The sequence below is a fragment of the Triturus cristatus genome, chromosome 12 (assembly GCF_964204655.1).
Source record: "Triturus cristatus chromosome 12, aTriCri1.1, whole genome shotgun sequence".
NCBI lineage: Eukaryota > Metazoa > Chordata > Amphibia > Caudata > Salamandridae > Triturus > Triturus cristatus.
The window spans coordinates 124,963,915-124,984,166 of NC_140595.1; the positions used below are offsets into that span (position 1 = coordinate 124,963,915).

At 45.5% G+C, this 20,252-nt stretch overlaps 1 protein-coding gene across 3 annotated transcripts in view; it reads left to right on the top strand.

The window, feature by feature from the left end:
• The first annotated feature begins 237 nt into the window (after positions 1-237).
• CA14 (carbonic anhydrase 14) overlaps positions 238-20,252 on the top strand; it is a 181,361-nt gene continuing 161,346 nt past the window's right edge. Inside the window, exons 1-2 of one of the 3 annotated variants that reach the window (XM_085638099.1) lie at positions 238-816; positions 16,450-16,519. In XM_085638099.1, the coding sequence (XP_085494225.1) occupies positions 673-816; positions 16,450-16,519 (214 nt within the window). In that variant the 5' untranslated portion in view covers positions 238-672. The remainder of the gene's footprint in view (positions 817-16,449; positions 16,520-20,252) is intronic. The other 2 variants (XM_085638098.1, XM_085638100.1) reach the window with 2 other exon arrangements.

The window sequence follows — 20,252 nt, forward strand, 5'->3', positions numbered from 1 at the left end:
ACACAACTACCCAAATGTAACTCAGCAGGTTCAGGAGGCAGAGAGGCCGCCGCGGGCGTGTGAATAAGGCCCGCGTTGCACACTCGCACACTCTCGCCTTCCATGGGCCTGCAGCGCACACACCAGAGTTCAGAAGGGTAACAATGCGAACAGCATGTGATATTCCTGCAAAGCGCTGTGCTAAGCGTTTCTAGCAGGACAGTCGCAGGGCGAAAGTTTGCCTTGCCCCCAGAGGCTCCCATAAAGCGGCTTTGTTATTCAGTGGAGCACACGCCATTGCACACACGGTAGGATTATTGGGGGGTCGCCGGAAGTTAAAGTTCAGGACTTGAGGCAACTGCTCCCAGGACCCCTCCCCCACCTTTCATCACAGGTCGCCGGGAATCTTGGAACTGCCCGTCCTGGATCTTAGCAGGTGCACGCGCCGGCGATGATTGACTGATGTGCCCGGGGTCTTTATCCAAGCGATTGGTCTCTTTCCCCAGGCTATGGCTGGGCCTCGATGGGTTAATGATGCGTGCCCCCGCCGCTTGAATGCCAATTGTGACGCCGTCTGGGCTTTGGAGTGAAAGAAAAAAAAATCTGAATAGAGGTGGGTGGGGAGAGCTGAGAGGAGAGAAGAAAAGTTCACATCGCTGGATGCCAGGGTGACTAGTGCGACCCTGGCAGCGGATGCACCGGTGGGCACGGAGAGGCAGAGCAGGGCCACCGAAAGAGCTGCAGAGATGTCTCCTGCGAGCCTGGCACCTTCTGGCTGGGTGCTGGCAGTCCTGGTGTTCTGCCAGGGCATCTCGTTGGTGCCCGCTGGCGGTGGAGGTGAGTGCCCTATTCAGCAATCCGTGGTGTTCGATATATATAAATGTGGTGTGATGCTGGGTTTACATTGCACAGGGCAGGGATTTAACTTAATTTCTTGACCACAACTTAAGTGTATTAGGCTACCAGTTTTTCCTTTCACCTGTGTTACTGTTAACCTAATTATAATGCTATGAAGCAATGTTTTTGGTAGCTGGATTTACTCAAAATTGACACTGAGCTGTAATATAAAACTTACTACTATGACCACTTAAGGAAAAATTAATAAAAAAAAAAAAAAATGAGTGAAGCATAAATCTTGAGATGAGATGTTACCTAGCATCTGTCACCCAGCGCTAAAAGCATTTCTGAGGACAAAGCGAATGGCATTTTAATATTTAAATAAATTCAGTTCATGAACTCCAGATGCCCTTCTTGGGACCTTTGCTTTCTAAGTCCTCTGTATGGCCACAGTACTGCTTGACGGCTAAATATCTCCTTGTAACATGCATGGCGGTACTTTATAACATATAGGTAGGTCTGGCAGAGCTCAAAGTGCCTTCAGAACACTGGCTTTGCACTTAGGCCAGCTAGGGTTTTTGTGCTTCCAGAATCCGAAAGATTATCTGGACTTCTATACCTTGGCCATGGCTGAACATCACGCTGCTTATTTCTGAGATGTAGGAACACACTCTATCTCCACAGTTACATTAGAGTACCTAGGGACGGAAACGGAAAATTTGCATTTATGGGATACCGAGGATCCAAGGTCAAAAAGAAAAGTGCTTTTTTATGTACCACCTTCTGACCCTGGCAAGTCTCTTCTTGTAGGCCTCATATTCATAAGCAAGAGAACTGAGACACATTGAAAGAAAATGATCCGCTCAGGATCACACAATTTACACAAGTGGGAAAGATGAAATTAAAACACTCATATCACCATCTGATAATTCAAAATGTATTGACTACAATTTATTCGATTGGAGGAGATTTTACATTTTTAAGACAATAATTTAGAATCAGTAGACAAAGACGGGCCAATACAGATGTAATGTCAAATCAGCTACAGGTGGGCTCTTTGACCTGCTGAATAGTAAAACTAAGTGGCATTTTCAGAACCACTAACAGATACAGAAATAATCTGCCCTTCAGGCTATTATGTGTAAATTTGCCCTGGACATTTTTGTGATACCACAGAAAGACTCTTTGGATTTGACTATACAGTGGGACCCCAGTCCTAAAATTAACATACTGCATAAAACAAGAGCCCCTGAACGCTGTTTCCATTTTGTTTAATCGTTTAAGTACCGTAACTGCAACCAAGGAATTTTTATGAGAGGAATTTGGATTTTTGTCAATTTTGTGTAGGCAATATGGGCCAGATGTATAAAAGCTTTTTGCATTTCTTTTTTTTTTTTTTTTTTTTTTTTCAATTATTGGAGTCTTTATTAAATGTATAAACAATGAACACATTCTACACTGGATAAAGCAACTGTAAGAGAAGCAGTCATTTTGATATAATCACATTTCCTTCACTAGACTGTCAAAACAAACTGAGAGTTCAAGTGCCACTCTTACACTCGCTGGGATTGTGGTAAAGCTACAATGCAGTTTTTCCTTTCTATGAGGTAGCATACTTATGAAAACACTCTATTTTCTTTTTTTTTTTTTTTTTTAAATTTCTTTTTATTTGCAGAAATAAACAAATCAACAACATGGTCAATGGAATCGCATTAACGTCATTCGAACACCGGTGACACACAGAGACAGTATGAGTTAGAGTTTACTGTGAATTAGCTAGGAGCGGTCAATATGTTAGTCTATGGCCTCTAAGCCGGAGCAGCGAGCCTGCGGGGGCTCACAGATGTAACCTCTGTATTCATTCCATTTGGACCACACCTCTCCCCACTTCCGGGGGCACCCTCGTGCCGTGTATACAGTCTTTTCCTGCAGCATACACCAGTCCATGTCTCTTTGCCATTCGGCCAATTTCGGCGGAGCGGGTGCACCCCAGAGGCGGGCAATGTTCCTTTTAGCCACCATTTGCCCCAGTGTGACCCAGAGTTTCCCTTTCACCGGCAGGTCCGTGGGTTCCCATATGTTGAGGAGGCATCTCTTCGCCTCCGGGCGTATCTCTACCTCCCATACCTCCTGCATGCAAGACATCACCCTCCTCCAGTACCTCCGCACACTCGGGCAGTCCCACAGGATATGGAAGAAGGAGCCGGTCTCTCCGCAGCCCCGCCTGCACAATCCCTCCCCCCCCGTCCCATCGCCTGCAGTCTAGTGCAAGAGATGTATACTCTGTGCAATATCTTCAGTTGTATGAGCCGGAATCTGGCCGAAATTGCCACCTCTCTAGGGGACGCCAGCGCCCATACCCATTCCTCATCGTCAATCTCAAGTCCATCCGCCACCCATTTCTCTTTTAGGGACCCGAGTGGGTCAGGGGAATTATTGATTAGTTTTTTATATGTGAGGGAGATGGCGTGCTCCGGCATGTGACCACCCAACAACCTATCCTCGAGTGGGGAGGCCTGTGGGGGCTTAGTTCCTGGTGGTATGTGGGACTGGAGGGAGTGCCTAATCTGCATGTATCTGAAGTATTCAGTGCGGGCCAGGTCGTATGTGTCCTGAAGGTACGAAAAGGGTCTGATCCCCTCGGGCCCCCACAAATCTTTGACCTGGGAGATGCCAATAAGGTCCCAGCTATGGAACCCCTTGGTGTGCCCCAAGCTGCCCAGTCTCTCCGATGCCCACAATGGAGTGGCAAAGGTAAGAGTATCGGACCAACCTAGTTTACGCTGTGCCGCATGCCATATTTGCACAGAATGTTTCGTCGGCCCAGTGAGCTGATGTTTACCAAGTTTAGAATAGAGCGCAACCTCATAGTTCCCACCCGGGAGTAACCATCTATCCATCCCGTAAGCCGGGTCGTTACCGTCACTGTACGTCCCCTGGTTTATCGCAGATAAGTGAGCGGCCCAGTAATACTTGCGGATATCAGGGAGTGCTATCCCTCCGTCATACCATCCCAGCGTGAGTTTATGCAACGCTATTCTAGGTGTACCGGACCAGAGGAGGGCTCGCTGCGCCGCCTCTATTGCCGTAAAGTAAGAGTTCGGTACTAGGTCCGGATAGTTTTGGAGGGCGTAAATAAACCGAGGGAGTGCCATCATTTTAAAAGGGCCGCACGGCCCAGCAGGGATATAGGAAGCTTCTGCCAAGTCCTTGAGTCGCGTTGGAGCCGGCGCAAGGGGGGTAGTAGATTCCTTTCATACAGAATGGACTTGTCAGTGGAGATGAAAACTCCGAGGTATTTGAATCCGTCCTCCGCAACGGTGAGCGGGCAGTCGCTAGGCAGCCTGGGGGGGCTGCCATGGAGGACGTATAGGAGAGACTTGCTCCAGTTGATGCGGAACCCCGAGTTCTTCCCGAAGTTGGTGAGAATATCCATTGCCACCACAATAGACCTTCGTGGTTTGGACAGGTAGAGAAGGATGTCGTCTGCGTAGAGGGAGATTTTGTCCTCCCAGCCATCCGCCCATTGTATCCCTGTGAGGTATACATCCTGCCTGATCCACGCCGCTAGCGGCTCGAGGGAGAGCGCAAATAAGAGGGGTGAGAGCGGGCAGCCCTGTCTGGTACCCCTCTCCAGGGCGAAGACCTCGGAGACCTTGTTGTTAACAACCACCTGGGCCAGGGGCTCCAAGTAGAGAAGACGGATCCAGGCTATGAAGTGTGGCCCGAAGCCCAGTTTGCGGAGAACCGCCATCATGTAGGGCCATTCTAGGGTGTCGAATGCCATGGTGGCGTCCAGCGACACCACCACCGCGTCCTCTTGCATCATGTGGCACCTCCCCAGTACACCATTCAGGCGTCGAATGTTAAGCGCCGTGTTGCGCTGGGGCATGAAGCCGGACTGGTCCGGATGGACCAACGTGGGCAGGACGGAATGGAGCCTGTTGGCGAGTGCTTTGGCCAGTATTTTCGGCTCTGCATTAAGCAATGAGATGGGTCTGTATGAGGAACAGGACTCCCTCGGTTTACCCTCTTTGGGGATGGCCACAATTGTGGCCAGGCGTTGGTCCCGCGGCAGTCTTCCCGTCGCTCTGCTCTCCTCAAACATCTGCTTGAGGTGTAGACTAAGGGCGTCAGGTTTGAGCTTGTAAAGCTCGATTGGGAGACCATTAGGTCCATAAGCTTTGCCCGAGCGAAGGTCCGTTATCGCACGCTCCAGTTCGGCCGTGGCGAGTGGAGCCTCCAGGGCATCCCGGTCTGCGTCCGACAGGCTTGGCATACGAATGTCAGTAAGCAGGGCGACCGAGTCCTCCTCCGGACGGTCGGACCCTCTACTATAGACCTGCCGGAAGTGCCTTGCGAATTACGCTGTGATCTCCCTGGGCTCTGTAACCATGTCCCCGGTAGCCGTTCGTATTTCTGGTACCACTTTGTTAGTCCGCTGTTTTTTGTCTAGCCAGGCTATTAGTTTGCCTGCTTTGTCGCCCTGGTCGTAGATCCTACCCGCCCTGTGTCTGGCCGCCGCTTGGGCAGGCTGCGCGACAAGCTCCCTGTACTCTGCAGTTTTGAGTCGCAGCAGGTGCTGCGCCTCCGGCTCACTGTCAGCGCATGCCGACTCCTCCAACCCCCCTAGGTCCGATTCCACGGAGGTAATCTGTGCCACCCGTTCCTTACGGCTGCCCGCGATGGCCGATAAGGCCTCTCCCCTGAGCACCGTTTTAAAGGCTTCCCAGAGAGTGACCGAGGAGCTCACCGACCCGACGTTGTGTTCAAAATATTGAGTGATGGAGCTGGAAAGCTTTTTCCTAAGATCCTCGTTTTTAAGATACCAGGCGTTTATGGGTTGCACACAGCCCTCCCGGCCCTTTTTGCATTTCTTAATGGCCGATTTGCAATTTCAGCCCGTTAAGAAATGCAAAAGTGCCTTTTCATATGTCCAAAGGCCAAAAACCAGTAGTGATTTAAGATTTGTACCCGGAAGTAATCGCAATTTGCGACAGAGATTTAGGAAACGCAAATAGGGATTATCTATTTGCGATTCCTAATGCACATGTACAAAGCACTTCCTAAATGCGAATTGTGCATTTAGAAAGTGCTATTACCATCGAATCAAAGTCAATGGTAACTATGTGAAAAATTAAAAAATGAATTTTTTAATGTGACATGAAGCATACATATGCCCCTAGGGCATATGTGCACTTACATGTGTACTACGAATTTCGGGGAGCCTCCAGGGGGCCATAAGCCCAGAGGCATCCTTGAGTTTGGATTTCCTAAATTGTGATTTCCTACTAGAAAATCTAAATTTAGGAAAAGCAAACCATTTCCTATTTGGCCCATAGGTGGGAATGCAATAGCATTTCCTGTTTGCGATTTCCTAATAGCGATTTCTACTCTGTAGGAACCGCTATTGGGAAATGGCAAATTTTGTACATAACATTTTGCATTTCCTAAATAGCGCTTCCTACGGAACCGCTATTTAGGAAATGCAAAATAGGAATTTAGGACATCTGGTCCGAGGTCTTGAAGAATCTTATTACGAAGTAATCTGTAATCAGAGATTGCAATAACTGTAATTAACAGTTACTGTTGTGCTTCAATCAATAAAGTTTTCCTGCAACATTGAGGCATCCCTCTTGTCTCTGTTTTGTGGTTTTAATGATCACGTTTAATCGATGTCTGTCAATGATGATCCACTGGCGTTAGCGAACTGAGCACATGTAGCATGTAACACAGTTGTTCATAATACATAGAGTGCTAATATATCCGTTCCATTTCAAAATATCAGGTTGTCTGTGACATCAGATGTAGCTGTGATACAGTAACTAATTACAAGCAAGCTCTGATTTCTAAATATGCTGTAACAAGTGGCTTTTGTTGAGATCTGATGTCACATGCTGTTGAGGCAGGAATTTCGCACGCATAGTATAGAGAGGCATGACCTCCTACCTTGTGTGCCGTACAGCATTTACAGGTTGTAACCTGACTTTTTATTTTGGGCCTATCATCAAGCTAATCTAAGCATGTCTGCGGAGACCTCGGCCAGTGCCGGACTATATGAAGTCCTGGAATTTTCCTTTGATCTGGAGGGGCGCACCATGGATGCCATCATAGTAGATAGAGGACTGCTGTCCTGTTCTGCCAATAGCACATAAGGGGGTGACAACAGCATCCCTTGTTTGAGAGACTGATAGTGCGACCAGACCTTTTTCACCAGTTTCACTGAGAGTATGGCCTACAAAGCCTTCTTAGGTGAGTTCCACTGTTACGTGCCTGCCCAGAACCCTGTGCTGGGATCCTGTATACATGTCTAGTGCATGTGTGTGTAGTACATGAGCAGTAATGAGCTATGAGCCTGAATAGTGAGACCAGTGGGATCAATTTTGGATGCTCCTACTTGGCATAGCACAATACAAGGATGAGAACAGCTTCCATAGACAGTAGGGCAGGATTGTTTGCATTCCTGTAGCTGGAGACTGGGGATCAGACACTACAGTGAGAGGGATGGGAATGGGACCACCCTCAGAAACTCCATGAGGAGCTTTCTTAGCAAGGAGGTGCCTATAAGTTCTTCCTGAGCACTGCAGGGGTGAGTGGTGGCGCTGCAGTTTCTATAGAGATAGGTGAGGAAGTTTCTTCATCAGGCGTGCCCTTTGTCTACGACGGATTACAGCTTCAATGGCTGAGAACAGTCAGGTCAGAAACCTCATACTTCATTGTGTCTGTGTTGTGCGTGCTCCAATCTGGCAACAGCCTCAGGGCTACCTGCTGTGAGAAGCGTCACTCTACATGACGGCGGTGTCTGGCGAGCAGTCTGAGATGGACAGCTGAAAAGAGAACCCCCTCAAACCGGTTCTGAAGTTTGAGGCAGTGGATCCACATCCCCTGTCTGGAAAATGTGTGCACAAGTGGGAACCAAACAACCTCACTTTGTTCCAGTTCCATGTCCCTCAAGAGGAAGGAAGGGAGTGCTCCACAGAGTGCTCAAAGGACCGCTTGTGACCAGGGCTGGTGGTGTCTGACAACCTGTTTCTCAGATCTGATGGGATACAATGGCCTGTTCCAACTTTGTCGGGCTGAATCTGAAGTGTTAACATTGACCCTATTGGGGCTACAACTACCTGTTCCAGTCCAGTCGGGGCTGCACCTGCTGTGTTGAAGACATCAACATGACCCTGGCTACAACTTCCAGGTCCGGCCAGGTCGGAACTCCACGTGCCATGTTGATGACATCAACCCTATCAGGGCTACAACTGCCTGAATCGGGCCGGTCGGTGCGGCATCTGCGGTGAAGATATCAGCAGTGAAGACAACTTCAGTTTGAATGGGCCAGCGTTTGCCTTAATTACCGCACACCCCGATTGAAGGCCCAGACCTGCTTCATGGTTGAACAGAGACGCAGCAGTCGGGCCACATCTACTCTCAATGTGCCAAGGCAGCTGAACTACAGAGTTAGATCCGGGCAGCTGTGAGCACAGAGAGGGGGCTCTAACCGGCCTGCACAGTATCTTTGAGGCTATCCTCGCAGGCCGTGGGCCGGGCCATGGGATGGAATATAAGTCTGCCAGATGTGCTCTTGTGGAGCACCACAAACTATTATTTTACCCCCTTTACCACCACGAGTAAGAGTCTTGAAAGTGAACTGAGTGCACATTTATCTAATGCATGACATTTGAGACTGCACCTGTGCCTTATTCCTGATTTTACCATAACTACTGGGTGGGACAGCCATCTTGGGGACACCAATTGAGGGTTTAGCATGAGGCGGCCCAGAACATGTAGCGTCACATCAGAGAAGTACCACAAGTGTTACTGGCTTGTGTCCTAAGTTGAATGCTATTGTCTATAGAATTGTTTTGTGATTGGGAGTTTGTTGTTTTCCTATAACCAGGTACTGGACTAGACATTAAATTATTGTGTCTGTTGGTTGATTGTTGAGTTCTGAGCTCATTCACCCCACTCTACCTCCTTGAGAAGCCACTGATAGCTCAGCCTGCTACCCTGAAAGTCAAGTGTGAAAGGCCCCGTTTTCAGAGCCATAGTAGGGTTAGACCCAAGGCACCAGTGACAAAACCACTTCAACCAAATGGTTGTTGCCCATTGGCTCCTGTCTACACTGTTGGCCCCTGACCAGGGTCTGAGCCATGACTTCCGACAGTGTCAGTGCTGAGTATTAAAAGCATATCTGTGAGAACGCCGTAATTACACTAAGTTATTCATTGAAGCAGGGCGATCCTTTATTCAAATTCCTTTCATGTAAAATTGTTCTGACAGTGCACAGTGATTGGCCATATCCTCTGTCCTCTTCAGTCAAGAGATCAGGGGTCTGCTTGGTAGCAGCCCAGAGGGCCTATTTTGAAAGTAACTTACATTAAACAACTTTAAACATTTACTAGCCATATTACAGGTTTTGTTTTGGTGTGTTTTTATTTCACTGTATAGATTTGGAAAGTGCTCGCAAAATCTGGACTTGGAGCACAGATTGATTTAGTAGGGAACATAAGGTCTTGTGGTGTACAGCAAGGGGTATAGTTAAGACTATATATATGGAAACAAGTAGTGACAAATCCAATAGTTTTGTAGAGTGAGCGGTATTTGCTTTGGCTAAAACATGCTTGGCATAAGCACATGAAGGACTGGGTTGTTGGAGTACACCTCGTAACCTGTTAAATGTGTGTAAGTCTCCTGATAACTCAATCCTGGCTGGACGAATAATATAGCCCTATAGCCTGCTATTAAAGGCCCTGAACCCGAGTTATTGGACCGAGATGCAGGCGAGAGCCTAAACGAGGGTGAGGGCCTTTAACAACCTGTATAGCCTGAGGCATAAGGACTAAAAGGCTATTAGAACGTTCCACCCACTATGGGTAGACTGCTTCCAATGAAGACAAACAGTGGAATGTTGTAGCTCCAGGCTCATTCAAGCCATTAGAAGCCCAGAGCTACTCTGTTGTCTTCAACGGAGCTCTCAACATTCCAATGTGTACGCCCAACATGAAAGTACTTTGAAAGCAATTGCACTACAAGCAAGTTTAGCCCATTTCTCTCAAAATGGAGTCTTTCTTTCACCTTCAGATGACCATAATCTAAAGGACAGGAGATTGTGCCAGGGCGCTGTAATGCCTGTGATGATAGAATGGCAGGCAGAGAAAGGGGGATTTTGTGGTGAAAGTGAAATGGGTGTCAGGATGAGCAGGAGAGGGGAGTGAGAATAGTATTCTAGAGATAGAAGAATGGAGACAGAAGAGATCGTACAAGAAAAATGTTATAAAAGGAGAAAGTGTAAAAGTATTCAGTAGCGGACCGTACAGGTAAGCGCGGTGGGGGGGTGGTCCAACTCGGCGATGTGGTGAGTGCAATGTAAGTGGTTTTATTTATTTATTTTACATTCCCTATTCATTCATTTGTCACTTTGACCCCGCCTCACCGCACTTACTTGCACAGGCCGCTACTGATTAGAATTGGAACATTGCCACATCTACAAATGCAAGAAAGTGGAGTAGCTTCTTTTGTAACTTGGCAGAGTTGATTTGCTCAAACCAGGGCCTCTACACCATCTTTACGCTGATATGTAGTGCGGTGTGATGAATCAATGGAACCACTCTGAGAGTAGCCTGCAACGCTTCCTGTAACTTATTGCCTTGGACGTATTATTTTTATTTTTATCAATACATAGTTTTCTTTTGCCACTAATGCTCAGAAACATAAAAAATATTCCAAGTGACTTAAGGTGTGTGACTCCCCTTTTACTATGTTTTGCGAAATGCTCATGGAACTTCAATGTGGCTTTATTCCTATGACAGCAAAATGAAAATGTAAGGATTTTAGATATGTGCCACTTTGTAAGGGATTTAGTTCAGAGATGGCAGTTAAAGCAGCCACAGGGTACTTTATCTATGTTTCTAAAAACCACTGTACTTCGCAGATACCACCAGCATGACTTGTAAAGGGTCCTGTCTGCTACAGCACTGTTTGGGACAGTGCAGGGAACAATTTTAAAAAGTTGGTTCCATGCACATTTTTTAGAATTTGAGGTGTTTTAATTCACTTCTCAGATGTCACATACATTAGCTCAATGCAGATGTTCCTGGTGTTCCTGGTGTAAACCCACTGCTTCTCCAGGTGAGGAGTTTTGAATTCAAGGATCCTGCAATCTGAGGCTCTTTAAAGATTTTAAGGAGCGCGTGAGCATGAGCTTTAGATTCTCTAGTCGCTCTATCAGATATCCGAGGGATGTATTTGAGGGTTCTTGTGTGCGGTGCATCCATCATCATAACAGGTTACTCCAACTCGCCTTGAACTCATCACCTTCACCTATATCTTGGAACCGGCCCATGTCAGCGGCATGTTATTTGTACCGGCTGTCCTGCTCAATTCTTCTACCCACTCTAAGACACTGTACCAAGGTTGCCAAGGATTTGCATTCCCATGTACAAGACTCATCCCACTTCTCTAGGCCCACCACCAACCTAGGCTCATTATAACACCTTACAACATGCCTGGGGCATCAAATCCCCAATGCCACTGGGGGTTAAGTAGATAATGTCTTATGGACTTTGACCCCTCGATGACATCAGAGGACGTTACTGAACAAAATATGTGCAGGATTTACAGGCCATAATGTATTCATTGTCATCGTTACTATCCATTCATATTGTTCTAGGAGCTGTTTGAGTAACATGTCTTGATCCTTCATAACCAAAGATGGACGACTGCCATCCTCCTCCCAGGGGACTTAGGACATCAACAAGGAGCAGCGCTTCTTATAAACGAATTGCAGTTTAGCAGCCTTTATGGAACAATTAGTGATAAGGGCAATCTATCCCTTATTAACCCCCATTAGAACATTGGAATGCTGGGAGCTCCATTGAAAACTATGGAGTGCTCCGGGCTTCTAATGGCTGGCAGAAGCCCGGTGCTCCAACAATCCGATGTTTGACTTTGTTCACAGCTTTTGCGGTGAACAGAGGCCTCTCGGAGCCTGATGGGATTTAAAATCCCTCCGGCTCCGAGACACGTTTGTTTTCACTAATTAGAACATTCTGACCTCTAGAGGCGGAATGTTCTAATAGCCTTAGAGCCCTCCGTAGCAGGCTCTACCGGCCATTAAAGGCCCGCTCCCTTTGGCTCGGGCCTTTAACGCTGGAGCAGGCCTTTAATGGCCGGTAGAGCTCTAAGGCTATATGAATCTTCTCTGACAACATGAATGAAGTACTGCTTATGTCCGAGGAAACTGATTAAAAAGGAAAAACAATATTGTATACATCCTTGTGGGAGTTTTATGAGCGCCCTGCTAACTTGTGCTGTGTTTCAGCGACTTCAAGATAAATAAATGAGGCAGCTGAAACTCCCATGGGCAATGGTTGTGCCATGTATATCATGAGATGGCTCCTTTTTACGAGAACATTAAATGCTGGTTTAGATTCATAGTGACCATTTTTATCACCTGGCATAGCTGCGAGGAACCACTGGAAGCATTTTAACCTTGGATCAATAAAGGCAATAGGTATCTGACATTTACAGCTCATATGAATGACCAACTTGGAGAGAAACAGGAGACATCTTGTCCGTTTCTCAGATTAGGTTGTGGAGGTAACGATACTGAAGTGGAAGAGTACTATTAATGAATGCATGTTTACTAGCAGGCATCTCTGGCTTCTAGATGCTGTTTGTAAAGACAGGGAGTTTCTAGATAGTAATGTTTAACTGTTTTGATTAGTCTGGGGAAGAGCTATTTTTGACTAGCTACTGATGGGGGGGAATTAATTCTGCCCACATCCTAGCTTAATTATTTTAAAGCTCTGTGCTGTTGGTGTGTTGTTACTTTATTGTGTAGATAAGGAATGAGCAGTTCCTAGGGGTGCTGTCTAAGACAGGGGGAAAGGGAGGAATGGAAAGCACAGGTCTTTCTTCGAAATGCCCTCACACACCCCAAGGGATGTCATGCTTCATCATTTGGGCATTTGCCCCTCGTCTGGCCAGCGCTGCAATGCCTGACGGGCTCCCGAAACCGGGGCTCTTTATCGGGGATCTTTTGAAGAAGCCGTATGGGTGCGTGTGGGTGTGAGGGCCAGGTGATGCATTAGGAGTGAGATGGATAAAAAAGGTTTTTGAGCAGTCCTACTAAATTCAAGTTTTAATTATTGAGGTAGCTCCAACCTTATTAAAATTGTGAAGAAGCCCTGTGTAGGAAATAATGTTCCCTAAGGGCTAGTCTTAAGTGAATGTGGTCAACATGTTTCGTGCCCCATCTGCCCCAGAAGGGGTCAATGGCACTTCGTCAGGACCAAGTCAGTGTGAATTAAGTGCACCGCCGTATAGCACTAGTTGCTGATTACGGCAGGTTACTTTATTGTGCCCATCTTGGTCCTTTTTAAAGAAGATGTTGCCACCACAGCCGGATTGGGAACAGCAACCATTCTTGGCAGATTGTTGCTCGACCGGCCCCGGGAGCTGGGGAGGCGAGGCAGGGCCGGCTTTTGGGCAGTGCGACAGGTGCAGTTGCACTGGGCACTGACCTGTGGAGGGGGGCGCTGTGTTTAGCAACATATTATGATTGGAGAGATGAGGGGCACTTTTGCCTGGTGGTAGTGAGAGAGTCTGCGGAGGCAGTCATGGAACGTGGGGGCACCAAAAGTGATTGTCGCACCGGGCGCCACCAGCGCTAAAGCTGTGGGGAGGGGGGAGGGAGGATGCTAGTTAGAACCAGCGCTCCCGCTTTTGTTACAGTGGGCTGATATTGCAGCACTGCTGCAAAACCGGCCCCCAGTGACAAAACCGCCCCCCACCCCTCCGGCTCAACAATGAAATGCCCAGGGCCACCATCTCTCCCCCCTGAAGTCAGTCTCAGACACATACTACCATTTTCACTAAGCATGTTCTTATGTTACCCATTACCTTACGGGGTCAAATTTACAGACACTCAGCCTCGTCCATGTCCACTGGAAGATGATTAATCAATCAATCAATCAATCATTTCAATCAATCATTTGTAAAGCGCACTACATACCCGCGAGGGTCTCAAGGCGCTGGGGGGAGGGATTACTGTCTGCATTGTATTAATATTCATGGAGTATTTAAATGCCTCCGTTGTAAAGTCAAATAATCTTTATTCGGTATACCAAAGATACACCATAAAAGACATTCAAACACAATTTAAAATCTATAAGAAGTTAAAAAACAATAAGGTTATAATTCTTATGGCACAAATTAGCATTGCATAAATAAACAACAAATATGCTACAAAAAAGGATGTGACAATGCCCACTCGGCGCAGCAAGCAAAGGCATATGCCAAGAAGAACAGCAATACAAAGCGAGCATATATCAAGAAAGTGCTAGGTGCGGATAAAACACAGAAATTCTAAAAGGTGCTTTCCAGATCATATTCCAGAATTACCAGCAATACAAGGAGGCATATACCCAAAAAATACTATATGCCTATAAAAACACTGATACGCAAAAAAGTGCTGTGTGCAAAAGAATGGGAAAAAAACCCTATCCTGCTTAGACAGCCCTTGCCGCGGGGCGCGCAGAGGCAAACGTTTTTTTTCCCACTTGCTTTCTCAATTGAAATGCAGCAGATAAAAATGTATATACCATCAAACATATATGCTCAGTTTGCAATAGCTGCAGGTAACACAAGGCGGGTCTACAGCTCCTGATGTTCAGGTGCCTCAGTAAGGGAATTCAAACTGCTTCAAAAGGAGCAGAATGTAATTTACAGAAAAATAAAATATGCAAGAGAGACTGAGAAGTTGAAGAATCACATGGACAGGGCTCCACAGAGGAGTCATGATAAGCTATACTGGGTATGATATCAGATAATGGGAATTTCCAAACCTGAATCTGTCGTGGACCCTAAACCCTAGTCTGCAATGCATTTGATGACACCGCCCTAGGCAGACCCTGTAGGTCTCACGAATGGAACACCAATCTGCATGTTTGGCTCAGTTTCTGCACTTGTGATGTAGGCACTTTTGCAGGTGGTATTTGATTTTTTCTGTATGTGACTTGTAAGTGCTGCCAGATAATGGTACACGTTACATTTTTGAGACATGGCGCAATGTCTTTAAGATTGTCAGTTATATTCTACTGATTTATTCACTCTTTAGTTGCAGATATGTGACTGATACATGATACATGGGAAAATGTATGACACGTTTTTTATGTTTCTGATTGCAGAATTAATAAAAAGAATTGATATTAAAAAAGGTTGTCACTTAATCATAAAATGACTATATTATGCTATTTGTGGTTTGTTTATAAGGCATGTGCTGCTTCAAAGCACACATGCATAGGAAAAATGAATGCAGAATTTATTTTAGGTGGAACATCAAAAGGCCTCGTCATTGCGTCGAATCACGTCATCCCTGGGAGTTTATATTGCCGTTGGGGTTTAGGTTGGTGTTCAGGGCCGGGAAAAACTGTAAGAATTTTTGTTCATGTTTAAGGCAAAGTAAGGAGATTTTACATAGAAGGGGCTTGTATGCAGAGAGAACTACAGCCACGCTGGTGTATTTGAACAGGCATGTAGCTAGCAGATTGTAGGAGGTCGACCCTATGTGTCTGGTTAGCAGGTTGAGTTTGAAAAGTTAAAATGCCAGTTTTGTTGCATTTTTGGTGCCATGAAATTGTCCAACCTCTGATACCTCTGAGACCTTAAAAAAGTTTACAAATATGAATTCCATGAAGGACAAATACAACTTTCAAGTTGTTTGGAAATCTACTTCAGACCTTCCCTTGAAGCCAAACCTCTTTGATAGTGGCTCTCTTCAAGATACAGAGAAAAATAACCATGGGGATGTCAGACTTAATGTACTCCGCCATCCCGATGGGCGCTGCTCCATCGGTCAAACAATACATCAGGCACTGGGTCTGAAATTCTATGTTTAAATGTACATTGTTTTAGTAAGTTTGTATTTGTAGACATGTTCGAAGCAGCCTAAAGCTGCTCCAAGTATCATGTGGCAATACCAATAGAATGAAAAGATGAATTTGCAGCTAGATCACAAGAGGAAATGTAAAGGTTCTCTTGCAATACTTGGTCCACAAAAATGAGTCCGTGTGTGCCACCTGTAAACACCTGCACAAATTAAGCACCGTAAGACTGTCTCTTTAACTGAGGTACCCAGCACACAAAATGGTTTAGTATTTTTGAATTGTCCCCTTCATTTGACAAGAAGTGAGTTCAAAGCCTTCTTAGCAGGGTGGATGGAAACGTTTCTTCAAGCCAACTGTGTCCCTGGCCACATGGTTCTACATCCTTTGATGTGTGTCCAAAGTCTTTGCAGGGAGCCTAGTCTCGATGGAAACACGTGTTTGTTCGTTTATAATAATATGCTAAACCCTAAATTGTCTCGGATGGTTACAAGATCTCAAAGTTCAGAACATGGATTTTGTCCAGATTGTTCACTAATCTACCCAGAAGTGAGCAGGTCAGGGGGATTTATGAGTAAAATAAGTTATTGAGTTACCGCAAGGCTAGCACTTATTTACTATGAAGTTACATGGTAGCTGTTGACCTGTGATTCGAGGAAAAATACTGGGGGAAAACGCACTCCTGAAAAAAAGAAAAAAAACAAATTCCTCAAACTAACAACATGACTATTTGCATTTGTTTGTTTACCCTTAGGCTCCTGGTGGACGTATGCAGGTAAGCCAAGTGCAAATCTGTGGAAATGAGCCTTGGAAGATTCTCCTATGTGAGTATTACAGGATTTTTTCTTGCGGTTCAACGTGCTTTTTTTATTTATACCCCAAAAGGCATTTGAGCTATGCAAACTGCAATATAGGGATGTGTGAGAAATGTGGTTGTTGGTTGACTGGGGTGTGAGACCTAGTCAAGCAACAGCCACAAGCCCTTGCAGGGTGAACCACAATAAGTCATTAAATTAACCTGTGCTTAACCTTGGGTAGCTTGGCACAAAAAGCAGTCAGGCTTAACTTACAGGCAATCTGTAAAGTGTTTATGCAGCACACAAACAACAATAAAGTGAAAACACAACAATGGAAAAAACCCAAACCAACTTAGAAAAATAGAGTACATTAAAATAAATTATTTGACACCAAATCAACAAATATCCACTGAGTAGAAGCAGAGTTTTGAATTTGAAAAGTTTAAGGTTCAAAATAGCCCCCTAAAAGAATAAACCGCCAACTGCGGACATCTGGTTGCTCTAGACCGTGTCAAAGTGGCAAGTTAAGTCTGAGAAGGTAGAAGTTCAGTGGGGGAAGGCTGCAGGAGTGTCCAGGGAGGAAGCGTTGTTGTAGGATAGCCTTGGAGCGAAACCACGGTGAAGATGTTTACCATATGGACTTAGCCGCCAGGATGGTAGTCGAAAATCTCCAGCAGAACTAGCAAAATGTTTCGGGAAAGACCAACCTAAGGCGGACAGGTCTAACAGGCTGCATTTATTTTTTGAATTAATCCAAGCATTTATTCAGCAAAGCGGCAGTACTAGCTTGATAGACTGGACATGACAAAAGCAGACAATAACAATACAGTACTATGAAGCCACACCCGCTTGTACACATGGCTATACAAATGCTAGTATATAATAAAATATGATATTGAAATAGTATTTACATTTCCAGAAAATAGCTGTTAGTTTTTTTCTGGATTTATAGCTCAGTTGTCTTCAGAACTTAACTCAAATTTTAGTATTAAGATTGTATCCAAGGACATGTGTTAACTCATAAATTTTCATGCTGATTTAAATTTTGTCAGAGAGGGATATCCATGGCAAATGCGACGGAGTAACCTGTCCGGCAAACTCTCAATCTGCCCACCTCATTCAGAGATGGGTGGATAATAGGTGTTCTGTTGGCAGGGTTCCCGTTGGCACCGTCGACCAAAAACGTAGTCTTACATTTGGACAGATTAGGGGCGTTAGAGTAAAGCCATACCACTACCAACTCTATTTAGAGCAGAACAGCGTGATGAGATTTTGGTTTCTGTCCATCCCCGTTAGGAAAAGCATGGAGGGGAAGGACAGAAAAAAACCGCAATAATATTACCTAACCCTGGGGAAAATCTCAAAGATTGTCGGGGTGATTCATTTTGTTCATTCAGAGCAAACTCCAGTTTTGTGAGCTTGTTTCTGAAAGACTGAAAAAGTTAAAAGTTTGGTGACCTGCCATCAAAACCAATGGTGATCATTCACCAAACTTTCTGTACCTTGTAACCGAACTGGTTTGACTTGGCTTCTTTGATGGTACAGAGATAACCACAGGGCCTGCAGGATGGCAGACTTAACGTGCTCCTCCAGCCCAATGAAAGCTGTTCCATCATTGGTGGAATAAACTAGACCCTGTGTGTGAAACTCTATGTTTTAATGTACACGCGTTTCATAAAGTTTGTATTCATAGGCATGTTCGAAGCAGCCTAAAGCTACAACAAGTATCATGTGGCAATAAAAAGTAGATGAAAAGATGAACCTGTAGCACAGATCACAGGAAGAAATGTAATTGTAGAGTGATCCGTGATAACATTTGGGCGCTGACTGTGTGCACTGTAACAGGGAAGGCACACAACATAAAAAACAGACTTTCATGATCAATTGCCCTTAGGATACCACACACCTCTTTTTTGTCCTCTGAAAAGGTTAACATGCTCAAAATTTAGAATCGAAGGGACATATTATCAAGAAACGGCGTTAACATTATCGCCGCTTTAGGGGCAGAAAACTGCCGCAAAAGCTGCGATAATGGGCTTGATAATATGCCCTTGAGAATTGCCATAGAAGCCCATGTTCTGGTGTCACCATGGGCTTCTATTGGAATTCTCTGCGGCATATTATCAAGCCCATTATCGCCGCAACTGCCGCTAAAGCGGCGATAATGTTAACGTCGTGCTTTATAATATGCCCCTAAGACATTATGATGATACCCTTTTTTCTTACTGGACCCTTAGTCCTGTTCCTTCTCTGTTACTACTTTGGTGAAAAATCTTCAGATTTTGATTATAAAAAGTTCTTCCTTATTTTGTATTTTCACCAAAATGGAGACTGAACGACCTGGTGTTCTCCATTTTGGTATTTAACCACATCTAGGTATATCCATCCAGCAACTACCAATCACTTACAGTATGTTTTAGGTCTAGCCAACCAGGCAGCTCTTAGCTGTCTGTAGGTAATAGCCTCTTGTCGACGCTACCAAACACCTTCGGTGGGCTCACAGCCTGTTCATTAACTGACTTTGATATTACTCTCATTTGGTTGCTTCTTATTCAATGGATTGCCATCCTCTTCTTGGGTTTGTCCCACCCCAGGAGCACAGTCGAATTACCATCATTTTGATTGGCTGACTTGTATCCTTCCACTGCTGGCATTTAGGCAATTAATTTTTTTGTTCAGAAAGCCAAGAAAGTGCATGTGTATCTAGCTCTCTCCCTCGTTCTACTCCCTCATGCACCTGCTCCCACCACTCTGTGTTGTTTGCTTATCCCTACACCCAAGCTCGTCCATTATTATCCGCACCACAATTTTTGGGGGGGCCTCCCATGGCCCAGCCTCATGATCTTCAATTGCTCCCTTGCCCATGTCCACTCCCTGTAGTTACTCCCAACCCATTCCTCAGGGTCCGTAAGATTTTTTTGATTTTTTTTTGGTAGGGGCAGGCAGCTACCATTTGCTGCCAAGCCACTCCGCTGTACAAATACCACTTTCGCGCCGCTAAAATTATATTATATATTTACAGATCCAAATGGCATTTAGCCTCTAGGATCAGTAAAAAAACAATGCACTCACGTCATTCCTTAGGTGTGCGCCTGCACTCGTGTACGTAATCTTGCATACACATGCCGAGAGAATGAAACGGCCGCCATCACACCGTTTTTCCTTGTCTGTATTACTGTTGCAACACAGGACTGGCAAAAAGCATTGGCAAAGCAAACACGTCACAAAGGCAAGCCCTGACAATGCTTGTTACATCTACCCTCAAGGGGCGAAGGCCTACAAGTTGCCTCCAATGAAATTCCTCTATCCTTTGTCTTTCCTTTCACCAATAACCTGTTTTCTGCGAGCTTCAAATCTGCAGAATGTTTGATGTGTGTTGCTTGACTAATAGGCTTGTGCAATGAGATTGGCATCCAGTGGAGGGCACAGTGAGTAACTCAACAATATGACAGCTGTGTTTGGGTTGTTTTGGTCCTCCTTGAAGACGTGATTTGCTGCATACTGCTCTACTGAGACCCCATACGTATCTGGTGGGTTTGTGGGGTGAGCAACCCAGACCCAGCACATCATTTCAGCAAGATTCTTGAAATTGGTACTCCTGCCTGGAACTGGGCACTGGAGAGCAATAGAGAGGCCCTGGCCATTATGGCCAGATTTCTCCCTGGCCAAATCCAAATTCTTTGACCATTTGGTGTCAGACTGTCCCAATAGCCTTGCCAAAAGCCTGGAGGGCAGAAGAAAAAAAAACAGAAGACCGACT